Here is a 16,507-nt window from a genome sequence, read left to right on the forward strand (position 1 = left end):
TCCGCTGTGTCGTCAAAGCAGACAGAGTAATAAAGTTTTCCCTCTCTCCATGTCTACTTTTTTTTCTTCTTCTGTGTTTTCTAGAGACGAGTACTGGACGTAACCTCCTCCCCTCGTATGTCTTTCTCCAGCACACTCCATCTCCCCATTCACACTCTCCCTCTTCAACTCTGACTCCCTGTATCTCTCGCTCTCCCTCCCTCTCCATCTCTCTCGCCCTCCTCTCTCCTCATACAGATTAAACTGTCTATCCTGCTGTCCGCTCCCAGGCGGTGTTTGTCAGTGTGTCTGTGTGTGTGTGTGTGTGTGTGTGTGTGTGTGTGCTTGTATGTGTGTGCTTGTATGTGTGTGCTTGTATGTGTGTGAGTATGTATCACCCTGTGTGCAGGCATGTATGTGTGTGTGTCCATTTGTCTTTGAGTCCGTGTTTGTGTGCACGTGGGGGTGAGGTACTGGGCGAGAGAACGAGAGAGATCCAGACACAGAGGTTGAGCATTAACCTGTCAAAGTATCACCTGAAAGAGACAAGTGTTACTTACAGCAAGAGAGAGAGAGAGAGACAGAGAGAGAGAGAGACAGAGAGAGACAGAGAGCGAGAGAGAGAGAAGGAGAGAGAGAGAGAGAGGAAGGGATAGAGATGGAGAGAAAAAGAACGAGAGAGATTGATAGAGAGATCGAGGTAGAGATAGAACGAGAGAGAGAGAGAGGCAGAGAGAGACAGAGAGAGAAAGAGTGCGCAAGAGCCAGAGACAGGGGGATGGAGAGAGAGAGGGAGAGAGAGAGAGAGAGGGAGAGAGAGAGAGTCAGAGAGAGGGAGAGTCGTGTCAGCATATCACTAAACTCTAACTGCTGGTAGGTATGTGAGCTGATTCTGTTTCCATGGCAACGTTGTCTGCTGTAACTTTGAGGACACAACCCTGCACGATGAGTGGAGCACGTGGACAGACACATGCACCCGCTCTCTCTCAAACAGACACACACACATGCAGATCCCCCCCACCCCCACCCCCTAACTAACACATCCTCCCTCCCATGACTCCATCCTTCATATCTGCGTCCCCACGTGACCATTACTGTACTGTGTGTATAGACCTACTTTATAACCTCATTATACTACCACCAGTCATGTCCCCAGTATGACAGTGTAATAACACAGTCCTTCATTACTCCACCACACATTTCACACGCACACACACACAGGCAAAAGGTCCGGTGTTGTCATGGCAGCCGCGACCATTGTTCGGTCGTCGCGGCAACAGACGTCTGTCACGGGGCTGCCGCTAAGTAGCCGTGACTAATCTTCATAGCCTCTCCATGTTTAATCTCAATGCCTTTGCTCCTTTTGTCTTTGTGCTTCCCCTTACCTTATCCACGGTGAGATAGACAGGTTGCATCTTGACACACTCAAACAACGACACACACACTCATACACACACACACAAACACACACCAAGACCCCTCTCACAAGACTTTCCTTCAGTCGACTTCTAACACATACTGTACGTGTGAGCGTGCACGCACGCACACGCACACACACACACGCAAACGACTTTTTACCCAGTAACTTCCTGTTCTGAGTAAAAGTATACTTTTTCTTGCGCACACAGAATGGGTCAAGATACAAGGCCTGTTTATGTTCGGAACAGGGTAAACATACGTGAGTAGTTTGTATAACGTGGCCACGGTAGGATGCCCGTGTGGCATGTGACATGCAGCAAACCCCTTGTGATGTGTGTTTCCCTTGGGACTTATACTGTCAACCTGAAGCTCAATACAGGCACCGCCATACATTCAAAGCAGATCACGTCTTTCCATGTTCGCCATAGAAATCCAATTCAAATCCATTTCAATGACCGAGGACAGCCAACAGCCGGCTGCTGATTGGAGGAGGGCTTCAGGTATGATTCAGGGTTCTGGAAGGTACCGCCGCGGGACACTATGGGATGTTTATGGTCGGCTGCCCGGCTGTAAACCAGCCCAGGTTCGGATGAATGAAAAGGCTGGCTCTAAAATGGCATGTGAGGTAGAGAGAGGTAGGGGTGGGGAGAGAGAGAGAGGCAGAGGGAGAGATATATTGAGAGGAGAAGAGTAAAATGGGGGAGGAGAGGGAAGAGGAGAGAACACTTGCCACCTCTAAAATGTACTGCATTTGGCTGGGGGCTTGTCCCATGTAAACACACCGTACACAGAGACACACACACATACACACGGTATCAGTCAGTGGGACATTGTTTGCCACGCTAAATCGTTTAGTGGCTTAAAGACCACGCTGCTGACAACAGCATGTGCTTGTGTGTGTACCTCTTTGTGTTGCGTGTGTGTTATCGCTACGAGGTACATTGATGTGTGTGTGTGTGTGCTTTCTGTTTGCATGGAATTCTGTGCAAATGCTAGAGATCCACCAAGAAAGTGTGTGTTTTTTTCTTTGTTTATTTTCTACATGTGTGTTTCCGTCTCTTTACATTGTTTCCTTTGTGTGTGTGTGTGTGTGTGTGTGTGTGTGTGTGTGTGTGTGTGTGTGTGTGTGTACATGTTGGCACACATGCAGGGCTGTGAGGGTGTGTGAGTGAGTAATTCGTGGCAGCGGTGTCAGCAGCCAGCTCTCAGGAAATGAAGCCATCCTGGTAAACAAATTATTACACCACTCACAGAGCTGTTAACTAAAGTTCACCTGACACAAACCTGCTGCTGCCTGGGGGAGCACAAACCCACTGTCTCTCGCCCCATCTCTCTCTCTCTCTCTCTCTCTCTCTCTCACTCTGTCATCTACAGAGATACAAGGTTCTGTCTGTCTTTCACCCTGACTATCTCTTCCTGTATTGTTACCCTTTTGTCTATCTGACTGTACTTCTGCCTACCGACTGCATTTTGGTCAATATGTAGGACTGTATTTATATCCTTGTGTCTATCTATCTGACTGTATTTATGTATGTTACTTTCTCTATCTGACTGTGTTAGTCTATCTCTATCTGACTGTATTTATATATGTGTTAGTCTATCTTTATCTGACTGTATTTATATATGTGTTCGTCTCTCTATCTGACAGTATTTCTGCCTATCTACCCAACTGTAATTCTATCTATGTGTCTATCTACCTGACTGTATTTCTGCCTATCTACCTAACTGTATTTCTATCTATGTGTATGTCTATCTGATTGTATTTCTGTCTATCTGACTGGATTTCTGTCTCTCTATCTGACAGTTTTTCTGTCTACCTGACTGTATTTCTATCTCTGTTTGTCTACCTGACTCTATTTCGGTCTCTCTATCTTACTGTATTTCTGTCTACCTGACTGTTTTTCTATCTACCTGACGGTATTTCTATCTACCTGACGGTATTTCTATATATGTGTGTCTACCTCACTGTATTTCTGTCTATCTACCTGATGGTATTTCTATCTATGTGTCTATCTACCTGACTGTATTTCAATCGACCTGACTGTATTTCTGTCTACCTGACTGTACTTCTGTCCGTATACCGCATGTCTCTTCTGTCTACATGCAGGATATCCACCATCTACCCTCAAAAGGGTTCAGGTCGAAGACGATTCCCACGACCACCCTCTGCAGCGCGTGTCCTTGTGCACGCTCCTGAGCGCCAAGAAAAAGTGCACGGTGGACACATTGCTGAGGGGCAGACAGATGGTACCAGAAGGGGGAGGAAACGGAGCACAAGGGTAGTTCTTCCACCGTCTTTCCAGGCACTATCCGACAGAAGCCAGGCAGTATTTCTCAAACGTCTTTCATGAGGTGTCTGCATAAAACCACGAGGCTTGGGGCGGGACAATGCTTTACAAAAAGCGCTCTTCAGCTTTTCATTGTTAACCAAAGTTTAGACATCTCCCGTCATCAGTGTCAAAATAACAGATATGAGGGGGACAGGGGATGAACAGGGGAGGAAGGGGGAGGACAGGAAGAGAGGTATGAGCGGAAGGCCTTCAGAAAGTGGGAGGGCTTGTCGCGTTGGCGAGAGCAACACTTCGCCTTGATATTTTAATCCCTCAAAAACCAAAGCGAGCTGTCAATCAATGTGCTATGAGTTACATTTGACAATGGTGCTATGTAATTGGACGAAATAGTTGTCTGTTTACCTTAGCAGGCATGTGTCACTCAGTAATACAGAAGCAAACTCCTGGGGGCTAATGCATAAAAAATACCTACATTTTATAATTGGATTATTTACTTTGATCCACATCAGTGGGTCACAAATCTTTAACAGTCGTGTACCCCTTGGGACCATTCACATTGTAACGAGTACCCCCAGCATCACAGACATTTACACTTACATTTAGGGCATTTAGCAGACACTTATATCCAAAGCGACTTTGAGCAAGTACATTTGTCAGAAGAAAGAGAAAAAATGATATATTGCTGTCGCTACAGTAAAGATATTCAAAGAAACAAGTGCCAAGCACTATTTTGTTGAGGAGCACAATTTCTAGGTTGACCCATTCCCCGTGTACAACAAAGATAGCTAGGATAATAAAAGACACAATGCTAAGAACTATAAGTGCCAGGCCGTACAACTTACAGTTCTTAGCATTGTGTAGTTTCTTATCCTAGTGTACACTCTCTCTCCTCTCGCTCTATCACATATTGAAATAATCAACTATAGGAGACCCAATTTAAAGCCTAGACAGCTCATCTGTCTTACGTGGGAACACTAAGTATACCTCATATATATATATATATATATATGTACTGTACTCAGGCATATCAGACTGACGCCGAGCCAACCCGACCCTCCACTGTGCCCACGTCAAGCTCATGAGCCGAGCCCCACTAGAGTGGCTTCATTAGCGGTAGCCCCCCTGTGGAGCAGGGGGGCTTTGTGGAGGAGCAGGCTGCAGCACACAGCTAGCACTGCGGCTACTTGGAGATGGTGGATGGGTTGGAGGACAAGTTCGTAGGGATTAACTCGCGCTCAATTATAGCGAGTCTTGGCTTGGCTGCACCTATTTAACATGCAGTGTATAACCAGCCAGCAGACGGAGCCTGTTTCTGCACTAAATGGGTTTAAATCCCTGTTGTTTACGGGTGTGTGTGTTTGTGTGTGTTGTGGAGTCAAGCCAACCACTAATCGAGGTCGGAACCGGACCAGCGTTCTCGGGTCTGAAGCCCCGATAGGGATGGACCAGCATATCCCATGTCATTCAACATGTGATAACGTCACCAAGACTATACTGGCAGTCATCGTTGTGGAATTCGTAGTCGGTAGACCGTCGTATTTAAACAACACAAAGGAAGCAGTACATTAAACCACAGCTCACTGCCATCGTTTGCCACCGGCACTACTTTCTGTGGAGGTGTTTTTGGAGTTGGGGTTTGCAACGGGCGTGCTTCAATTTAATCACACTGCAGAGGGATAACAACAAGAAAGAGAGAGAGAGACAGAGAGAGAGAGAGAGAGAGAGAGAGAGAGAGAGAGGAAGAGAGAGGGAGAGAGAGTGAGAGCCAGAGTGAGAGAGAGCGAGAGAGAGACCACAAGACCCAGAGCGAGAGAGCGAGAGAGAGCAAGAGCGAGAAGGAGAGAGTGAGAGCGAGAGAGCTGAAAGTCTTTTGGCACTGAAATGTCAGCCTGGCTCTACCATTGCAAATTATTCCTTTTACTACTCTCCCGCGCTCAAAAGTATGCAATTACACCCCCTCCCGTGGCTGCACTGAACCGTCATCCTACTCAACCGGCACATACCCTTTATGTGTATCTCTTTACTGCAATCCAAATGATCATCTTTTCACATATGGATATTTAAACAAACAATGAACACAATAACTATATTTTACACATGTAAAAAGAACCTCTACAATTTCCTTTGTGTCTGCCAAAGGCAGGGTTACTTAAAGTGGCATAGAAATAGAACCACCAGAAGGGGGGGGGGAGAAAGAGAGAGAGAGAGAGAGAGAGAGAGAGAGAGAGAGGGATAGAGAGGGAGAGAGAGGGACAGAGAGGGAGAGAGAGAGGGCGAGAGAGGGACAGAGAGGGACAGAGAGATAGATTGAGGGATGGAGAAGGAATTACAGAGCGTGTGCAGAGCCGTATCAGCCTATTGTGCAACAATGTGAGCACAGCTTAATATTTGAAAATGAACTGTAACCGAAACCTCATCTGTCATTGTTAACCAAAGTTTAGACAGCTCCCATCATCAGTGTCAAAATAACCAAGATTCAGAGGACAGAGGAGGACAGAGCAGAGTACAGGGGGAGAAAAGGGGAGGGGGGTGGGGAGAGGAGGGGAGGGTAGAGAAAAGGATGGGAAGGGAGACAAGGGGAGGGGTCAGGGAGAAAGGAGGAGGGGAGGGGAGAAGATTCAAGGAGAGGGAATCAGTGGACACAAGAGGAACAGGAGTGGACAGGAGAGAAGTGAACGGAAGAGGAGTGGAGAGGGGAGGGGGGCAGTGAACAGGAGAGTAGTGGTGAGGAGAGAGGGGTAGTGAACAGGAGAGTAGTGGAGAGGAGAGAGGGGTAGTGAACAGGAGAGTAGTGGTGAGGAGAGAGGGGTAGTGAACAGGAGAGTAGTGGAGAGGAGAGAGGGGTAGTGAACAGGAGAGTAGTGGAGAGGAGAGAGGGGTAGTGAACAGGAGAGTAGTGGAGAGGAGAGAGGGGTAGTGAACAGGAGAGTAGTGGTGAGGAGAGAGGGGCAGTGAACAGGAGAGTAGTGGTGAGGAGAGAGGGGCAGTGAACAGGAGAGTAGTGGAGAGGAGAGAGGGGTAGTGAACAGGAGAGTAGTGGAGAGGAGAGAGGGGCAGTGAACAGGAGAGTAGTGGAGAGGAGAGAGGGGCAGTGAACAGGAGAGAAGAGGAAAGGGGAGCAGTGCATAGGAGTGGGGAGGGGACGAAAGAGAGGAGAGGGGAGCAGTGAGCAGGAGAGGAGAGGAGAGGAGAGGAGAGGGGATCACTGAACGAGACTTTGAGGAGTGGAAAGGATTGGAGAGGAAGAAGGGGAGAAGAAAATAGCAGAGGAGAGGGAAGTACAATGAGTAAACAGGGGCAGGGAGGAGAGGGGAGAACAACCGGAGGGGAGAGGCAAGGTGAGGAGAGGAGCGAGTGGTGGATGCAAGACAAGAAAAACCAGCAAAGCAAAGGACAGAAGGGGGGTGAGGAGGAGAGCAGGAGGAGGAGGAGGAGGAGGAGAGCAGGAGGATATAACAAGTCTGCACGGAGGAGATAAGGGACCTCTAAGTGTCACTACAACAGTACTACATTGATCTGAAGGAGAGAGAGAGAGAGCGAACGGAGTAGACGCACACAGGATGTGAGAAGGAGAACACTCATTACACTCAACACAGTTCCAGAAGCCTTCCTGCGCGCATCACACCAGACTCGTGCGATGATCATTTACATAAATAAACACCAAATTACATAAATACATGCCAAATGAGCGGCTGCCCCGATAAAGTTCGTCTGATATCCACACTCCATGTAATAGTGGTTGTCTGGGCGGTGCCAGCGACCCAACCCCCTGCTGTGAGGAGTCAAGCGGGGAGTACTAGGGCGACGATGGATACACCTTGCGTGGTCATGGGGTAAACTGCCTGTAACAGGCAGACAGGGACAATGAGGATCCGTTAAAGTCACAGGCACATGGAAACGCATGAGCCTGACATCGCCGGAGGAATCGCCAATTGCAATTAGTCTGGAACCTCTCTGCTGGTTTGCGATTTCCATGGGGCGTCACCAAGGGGCGCAGACCAAAATGCCTCTGGACGCCAATGGATAGGACCGTAACCAATCATAGCAGCAAAACGGGTGACGCTGCACTGAGCGACGAAAAAAACCGTCAGGGACATCTGTCTTCTAAACAAACGCATTAAGTGGTTGTTTTTAATTTTTTTGATGAAAATATACATTCCAGTTTGTTTGATAATGTGTCGATAACTTGATCAACAGATTGTTCTACATCAGCGGCCACCATCTTTGTTGTTTTTAAAATGCCTCTAAAGCGCTCCTCTCTCGTCATCGAATTCATCCCGCGTCATATTGGATCAACAGTTGTGATTGGTCGGTCTATCTCGCAAGATAAAAATCTTTGTGCAGGAGGGGGAATGGGAGCCAGACCTTATCTGTGGAGCAAAGGAAACAGGAGCTTGCATTCGTGTTTTTCTGGGAGCCAGGCTAGAGACGAATGGAACGAATGGGGCAGTCGCTAGAGGTTTTCCCTCTCGATGTAAATGGTGTGACGAGACAATATGAACGCACAGGGGCGGATGGAGAGAGAGAGTGAGAGCGAGAGAGAGAGGGTTGAATGCACTGGCGAGGGGACAGGGGGCACGGATAAAGGGGGAGAAAGAGTAGGAGGGGTGAGTGAAATGTTATGGTAGAAAATATGTCATATTCCTTGCTCCAGTGGGAACACACGGTCCTGAAATACTGTGCGCTGTGCACCTGTGCATGTGTGTGTACCTGTGTGTGACTATGTGTGGGTGTGTGCATATCCGTGAGGCCAGCTGCTGGGATCAGCAGAGCTTTACCTCCACAGGGATCCATCAGCCAGATAATAACAAGAGCAGGCCCAAACACTGACTACACCGGTATATACCCTGTATCCGAGAGGGAGAGAGAGGAGGGAGAGCCATAGACAGCACAGGAGAGCACTGCATACACATTTGTCAATTCTTGTATGGCCTTGTATTATGGCCTAGGAATGGCCCTCAGCTTCCATTACGGCTAAATTGACCCATTAAGCCAGCAATAGCCGACCCCTGCTGTTGATAGGTACTAGATTAGAGGTTCCCTACATGTTCCTGGTCCCCCCCTGCCCCATCGAATCATAATTCTCCCTCTGTATTAGTGTGTTGTGGTGATCGGGACTTGTTGCCTGGCCACAATACAAATCTTCCAATTTTCCAATTTTTTCCATTGCATTTAAAACCTCTGCCCTTAATACTACTTTGAATGTCCATTTTGGCTCCCATTGCAACCCTTACTATCCCTGGAAGGAGGGATCACCCAAATTGAGTTCCTTCTCACGATTCCTTCCTTGTTGATTAAGGGAGTTTTATCTTGCCCTTCGGGGGGGCTAGGGTTGTCAGTGGGGTGTCATAAATATTTGGCCTGTAAAGAACCTTGGAGGCTGTAACTGTGATGAAGGGCTATACAATAAAATGACCTGACTGGTCCACCGGTAGCGTCCCGGTGGACATATAAAGAAACACATACTGTTTGTCGGCCAAAGCGATGCACTAGCAAGCTTGCCCCAAATATCAGAGCTTGACACACAACTGACCACAACCATTCAACATTACAACATTACAAACGTTTTGAGACTTTTATCAAAAAGCGACCAAAAATCACATCTGGCATTACGTGAGGCTTATTTCTGATCCTAAGCAGCATTGTGCCCAAGGTCTACAGACTAACCTCTAGAAGGCATCCTTGAGAAAGAGTCCCTCAACCCCACCTGTTCCCTAATGACGTGTATCTCAATTACCTGTAAATCTCCCTGTAGGCAAGCATCTGCTGCCAGCCCACTAAATAGCACGGGCTCCCCCCTGAATAATGTTATTCAGGGCGTTGTGATTCTACACCACTCGATTTCCATGGTCATTTATGTCACGATAACATGACTGTACTGTACCGCCCTTACGGTACGGATAAAACAACAGGAAGTGACATAAATACCCCAAATTCTTACGATATGAGTCCCTACACCCCGGGCCACCAAAAATACCTTCCCACCTGAGGCGAGGGGCCGAACCAGTGGATCAGTACGAGGCCCACGTCATTTCCCTCCCGGCGGCTGGGATCTATTATTCATCCCAGTGTTGGTAGCGATGGGCGTGGTGAGACAAACGTCTTTTGACCCGCCTTGGTAAGGGGGAGGGGGGAGGGGGGATGAGGTGGGAGCTCCAAACGACGAAGAGGAAGATGCTGTATTTATAGCTAAACAGATACTTTGAGCAGACCGCGTGGGGTGTGGCGCGCAGGGGTTGTGTGAACGGTAGGGAGGAAGGCAGGGGGGTGGGGAGTGTCTGTGTGTGTGTGTGTGTCTATGTGAGTTGGGCGGGGGGGGGGGGGGTAAGATTCAGGAATTGAACAGCGTTTGGTGAGGAATCCTTCAGATATGGAGGGAGCCGGGTGTCGGATGCTGCTGCGGGAGTTTAAGTAGGTCAGGCGCGCGCACACACGCAGACACACACGCACACGCACACGCACACAGAGGCATATCCACAGTATGTACGAGCACACGCGCACAAACACAAAAATGAAAAGAAAATGAATGAGGCACACCACATGAATACATTGAAATACTCAAACACAGCACAGAAGTATATATGGATATATACGGTATATATATACATACATACATACATACACACACACACACACACACACACAAACATACATATGTATATGAAGACAAAGAATGGGGACAAATCCCGCCAAACACACTCATGCATTCCCTTTGACGCGGTGTGAAGAGTGTGGGAGTCTGTGTGAGTCACAGGCAGCAGGGAGCCCCAGACTGACGGCCCCGCCTGCTTCCAGTGCACTGCATGGGGGACCATGGTGAGAGAGTGTCTGTGCGTGTGCGTGTGCGTGTGCGTTTGCGTGTGTGCGTGTGTCATTCCTAGACATCCAGAAAGATGACTAGGAGGACCAGTCCATCTTAAGTAGTACAATCATGTTAATGTCAGCAACAATGTTTTTCGAGGAAATGTAACGTACAGTGACAGGTGGAAGAGTCACACTGTCACAATACTGGAAGAGTCATGCTTTCAAATAAACACAGAGACAGATGCACACACATATCCTGTTTGGGCAAAAAGATGGAGGTTTAGGTTTAAGGAAGGTAACTTCGTCACCCTCTTTCAACTCTATGTCGTATTGTAGAGTAGTACTAATTTAGTACAATCGACATAATGATCTGAAATCAAAAGAATGGATTAGTGTATATTAGTGAATTAGGAGTTTAGCTTCTATTGCTTATAGAGCATTGCAGAGGATATCCAAAAGCAACTTGTGATGTTGCTTTTGGAACAACATGCCCCATGGATCTTTGTTCATCCTTGTTAAAAAGGGGGAGGGGTGGTTTCAGAGCACTGGACAGAAGATGGAGAAGTGCGCGTGTGTGTGTGTGTGTGCGCGCGTGTTCATGAACGTTTGACCACCAGTGACTTGCAGAAGCATACAAGACAAGACATACATGCTCAACCAGTGTCACCAGGTTTGGTTGACTTATTTCAATGCATATAGTATAGTTTTAAAGTAGCAACAATGTATATATTCAAATATATGCAAAATATGGAAGAGGCATATTATATAACGCCTTTGCAGAGCAAGTAGTTGTGTGGCCTATATACGCCACTAAATTCAACACACTTGAATATACACAGCCGCACACACGAGCAAGGTTCCTTTGACGAAGAGACAGCTTCACCATTGGAGCAAACCCAGCCAATTAGACTATTTAATTAGCATAAAGGAGGTATCCATAGCAACAGCTGTCACCAAGCCTCTCAAGCTGCATGCTTTCCTTCAACGCCTGGTCTCCAGACTTTGTTTCCTGCCGTCCTACTCAGCCTGCTCTGTAATGACCAGATGCCATTCGCCGTCCCGCCATGAGACAGAATCTAAACTATTTGTGTGTGCGCGTGTACATACATGTGTGCGCATGTGTATGCCTGCGTGTGTTCATGTGGATGTTAATGTGTCCCTGTGCATGTGCCTATTTGTATGCACCTGTGGTCTCTCTGCGCATGTGTGTCTTTGCGCACGCTGTGTGTTTTTGCGTACACAAATATATTCATGAACACCGGGCCCTGCCTCACTCGCAAAATATGTGCATTTTTTTAACAGATTTCATTCTATAATAATTCAACAACACGTTGTGTTTAATATTACATGAGGCGATCAATAAATCATCCCTTTGCCGGGGCCTCCACAGAGCAACACCAGCTCATGACCGCCATGTCGGTGAACCCACCCCACCTAACCATAATCCCCAGTGGTGGACCTGTGTTGCACAGCCAATGTATTATGGATGCATCGATCGTGGTGTGGAAGGTAGAAGATAGCAGGAGATAACCTAGGGGGGTGATGCAGGGGCATTTCACCCCCTTGATCTGACCCACAGGAGTCAGATCTCTGGTGTAGAGCATACAGTGCAGGTGGAAGGAATGCGTGTGTGTGACTTTGAGGTTGAAAGAGTCAGGGTTTGGGGAGTACAACCGCCATTCAGCCACGCGTCTGTGGGTTGTTTGGTACTGAGTATAAAGCACGAGAGCTGGGTATAGAGCAGGAAAGCTAGGTTTAGTGCACGAGAGCCTGGTAAAGTGCACGTGAGCTGAGTGTAGTGCACGAGAGCTTGGTATAGTGCACGTGAGCTGGGGATAGTGAAGGAGAGAAAGGGGTAATACACAGAGGCTTGGTATAGTGCATGAGAGCTTGGGTGTATTGCACAAGAGCTTGGTATAGTGCATGTGAGCTGGGTATAGTGCATGTAAGCTGGATAAGAGCTGGGCATATGCATGTTGCATAAAGTACACCCAAGCATGACTGTATTACTGAAATACTGAGTTATTTAACAGTCAGAAGTCTAATGCTCTTTACTAATGAGTGAAGATGCGTAGTACACCAGCAACCACACACACAATCACACAAAACACACTCAGAGCACACTTTCACAATAAAACACCTCCTCAATCCTCCAACGCATCCACTTCCAGTGGTTTAATTTCCCATTCCCAGCCAGACTCATTTTCCGTTTTGTCAGAGCCTGTTATTACTTTCTGGATTTGAACAATAACCTTCCCTCATCTTGCCCTCCTCATGGATCTTCTCCTGTAGCCCTCTGTGTGTGAAGTTATCTGTTTCTGCCGACTCCTTCCCTCTCCTTCTTTGCCCTTTTTTTGGTTCTGAAATTTTGAGTTTATGTTAGGTGAATGTTGATTTGAATTTGATATTCAGAATTTGTGTTGGGGCGCATAAACCTACAGGCACACACACACACACACACACACACACACACACACACACACACACACACACGTGCAATAGTTTGTAATTGTGTGTGTGCACTAAAAATGCTAAAGGGCATTCCTGTGTTGTGAATAATTTAGCACCAAGATATTAGGCTCTGATTCTCTCTCGCTCTCACAGGCCACGCATGCAAACGCACACTCAGACAGACATATACTTAATCATGTACATGTTTAAGAGTGTCAACAAAACACTGCACTGTACACTACAACTAGCGCTGCCTTGTAGTGCATTTACATCACCTGACCTGTAGGACTCATCTTAGGAGCGGGTACTGTTTGGATCATATGAATACTTTACTCTGTTATTCATTTATTCTATTTAGTGAAGTCTATTGTGGGAAATACAAACTCACAACCCAACAAACGCACGCATAAAACGCACACACTATTCCCCTGATATTGCTGAAAGCATGGCATTTTTAATCATTTGATTGGCTGGGTGAATAATTGATGGAAAGCTAATATACTCCTGAAATGAATACCTTAGGGTGTGTGCACAAACACATACAGGTGCACACACAGACACACACAGCCAAAGAATACTTTTCTTGGCGTTTGTCCAAGGCGAGTTCATCAGTGTGTGTGAGCTGCGTTCGTAGCTTAGCTTCTCCTAAGACTCAACGACAGACCGGTGGCTACACTGCTACTAGAATGATGTCCATTGCCCGCCCAACCCACCCGCCACCCACACTTTATGTACTGTCCACAAAAATTCTGTTTCACAACAGTTGGTCGAACAATTTTGTGTCTGAGATGGTCAAAAGTCTCAAAACAAGACAAACCCATACATTAACTATAAGAACCCAATAACCGACCATAAACTGACCAACTCTTTCATATGAGTTGTGTTGATCATAGCCAAGTGTCCATATCCATTAATAATTAGTTCACAAATGAACTTCCTCCTATGAACTCTCTTGAATTGTACCACTCAAAAAAGAAATTCCAACCGTTTTTTTGGTTCATGCATAAGTGTGTGACATCTTTTCAATGTCTTCTTATCATGTGTTCACAGTGTAAGACTGACGTCCTGACTAACACTGACTTGACTTACCAAATGAAGTTGTATTTGGCACATAAACACACACACACACAGAATCTGACGCAAACCCACAATCCTATGCACATATACACAATCACAGTCATATACACTCTCTCTCTCTCTCTCTCTCTCACTCACTCACTCTCACACACACACAATCCTATACACACATACACAACCCTACACACACACACATTCACAATCCTACACACACACACAAACACTCTGACGCACACACACAGAGTCCTATGCACATAAACTCTCTCTCTCTCGTTCTCTTTCACACATACATGCACACACGCTGACACACACACACACAAACAAAATCCCCCCCACACACACAAACACACACACAGGTCTCGGCGGCGTCTGCGTACCTCGACAGATGGGGGCAGGGAAGTCCCACACGGCGGCGTTCCCGGCGTTGGTGACGCAGGTGAGCGTGGCGTGGCCGTCCAGGACGTAGCCCGACACGCAGCTGTACTGCACGCTGTCGCCCACCGCAAGTCGCCCGCCACCGCTCAGCACCGCTTTGGGGGGCACCCCGGGGTTACCACACGACATGCTGTGGAGCTCTGGGGGAGGGAGGGAGGGAGGGAGGGAGGGAGGGAGGGAGGGAGGGAAGGAGGGAGGGAGGGAGGGAGGGAGGGATAAAGGAAGATGAGAGGGGAGATTGAGCGAAGAATCAGATGGAGGGAGGGAGGGGTAGATGAGAGGGGGAGGGAGGGATGAGGGAGGGAGGGAGGGAGGGACGAGGGAGGGATGAGAGAGGGAGGGAGGGACAAGGGAGGGAAGGATGAGGCAGGGAGGGAGGGAGGGAGGGACGAGGGAGGGATGAGAGAGGGAGGGAGGGACAAGGGAGGGAAGGATGAGAGTCGGAGGGAGGGATGATGGGGGATGGAAGGGGAGATGAGCGAATGATCAGATGGAGGGAGGGGTGGGTGAGAGGATGAGATTGGGAGCAGTGGGGGAGGGAGGGAGGGGTGGGGGGTAAAGGGGAGGAAGAGGTGGATGGGCGGGGAGAGCGAGGGGTGGATGAGTAGAAGGGGTAGGGAGGGACGGATCAGGGGATGAGATGAGAGGGGAGGATGGATGGAGGGAGAGGGAGGGAAAGATGAGAGGGATGGAGGGTTGGGGAGGGAGGGAGGGATGAAGAGATGGAAAGATGGGGAGAAAGAGGAAGGGGAGAGAAGGATATATGGTTAAAACCCTGATACTGAATATCTTATAGAATATATTTATAGAATATTGATATTTTTAAATAAGGGTATTTAATTAAGTATAAAAGTATAAAAACTGATTATGTTGATTTGATAAAAATAGTAGTATTGGTTACAGATGACGGTTTTGTTGAGTAGAAATATCCATAAAGCTCTGTCCTGTAGTCTACAAAGTCAAAGCAATACATTTTAGCTTCACTGTGAAACCATTCATCTTTGTCAAATCGTCCTCAGAACCAACCAGCATAGATATGGTCAGGAATAGTGCTCAGAATGTCCATAAATAAACAGTGATTTCCCAGAGCTTGGAGTGGAAGACCACTCACTCAGCACTGAAATTCGGACTGTGGCAATACACAAACACAACGCAAACACACAATACACACATGCATGCTTGTGTGTGTTTGTTGGTGTGTTTGTGCGTTCGTGGATGTGTGAACATATGAGTGTGTGTGTGTGTGTGTGTGTGTGCGTGCGTGCATGTATGTGTGTGCGTGTGTGCATGTCTGTGCGAGTATGTGTGTGTATGTTTATGTGTGTTTGTGTGCGTGCGTGAGCATGTGTGTGTGTCTGCGTGTGTGAGCATGTGTGTGTGTCAGTGCGTGCGTGCGTGCGTGCGTGCGTGTGTGGTTCCTGTGTGGGTGTGTGTGTGCATGCGTGTGTGTGTGTGAGAGAGAGCAGTGTATGAAGAGGAGGTGATTGGGTGGTTTTATCGGTACTCCGGATATTCCCATAAGATACCTTCACAACCCTGAGATCAGTGGAGCAGATCTCACACACACACACACACACACACACACACACACACACACACACACACCCTGCAAGGCCACCCGCAGGTATACTAGCACACACAATCATGCACAAACACTAAAGGATGCACGGAAGTGATCAAACGCACAAACACACATACACACGCACACAATCAGGCCCACACGCAACCAAAATACACACCCAACAAAAACACACCAAGACACACACCCAAAGACACGCATACAAAAACACACAGGCACAGACCCACACAGAGACATACACACACACACACACACACACACACACACACACACACACAGGCTATTACGAGCCATAAAGCAGGAAGTGGATGCGAGGAGAGGGAGCCACTGTGGTCTTATTGTTTCAGCTTGATGGATACAACTGTAGAACTCTTCAGACACAAGGGGGAGAGGAAGGAGGGAGGGAGGGACGGTAGGGAGAGGATGGAGGGGAGAGGAAAGGAGGGAAGGAAGGAGGAAGAGAGATGGAGAG

General features: G+C 47.7%; 1 protein-coding gene across 1 annotated transcript in view; it reads right to left on the reverse strand.

Annotated features, from left to right (window-relative positions):
- LOC307085089 (CUB and sushi domain-containing protein 3-like) overlaps positions 1 to 16,507 on the reverse strand; it is a gene marked incomplete at both ends in the record, with an annotated part of 322,874 nt that overhangs the window by 185,368 nt on the left and 120,999 nt on the right. Inside the window, 1 exon segment of the mRNA XM_079749759.1 lies at positions 14,399 to 14,596. Coding sequence (XP_079605885.1) covers positions 14,399 to 14,596 — 198 coding nt within the window.

Source organism: Pollachius pollachius (genome assembly GCF_949987615.1).
Source record: "Pollachius pollachius genome assembly, chromosome: 13".
In the NCBI taxonomy this organism is placed as follows: Eukaryota; Metazoa; Chordata; class Actinopteri; order Gadiformes; family Gadidae; genus Pollachius; species Pollachius pollachius.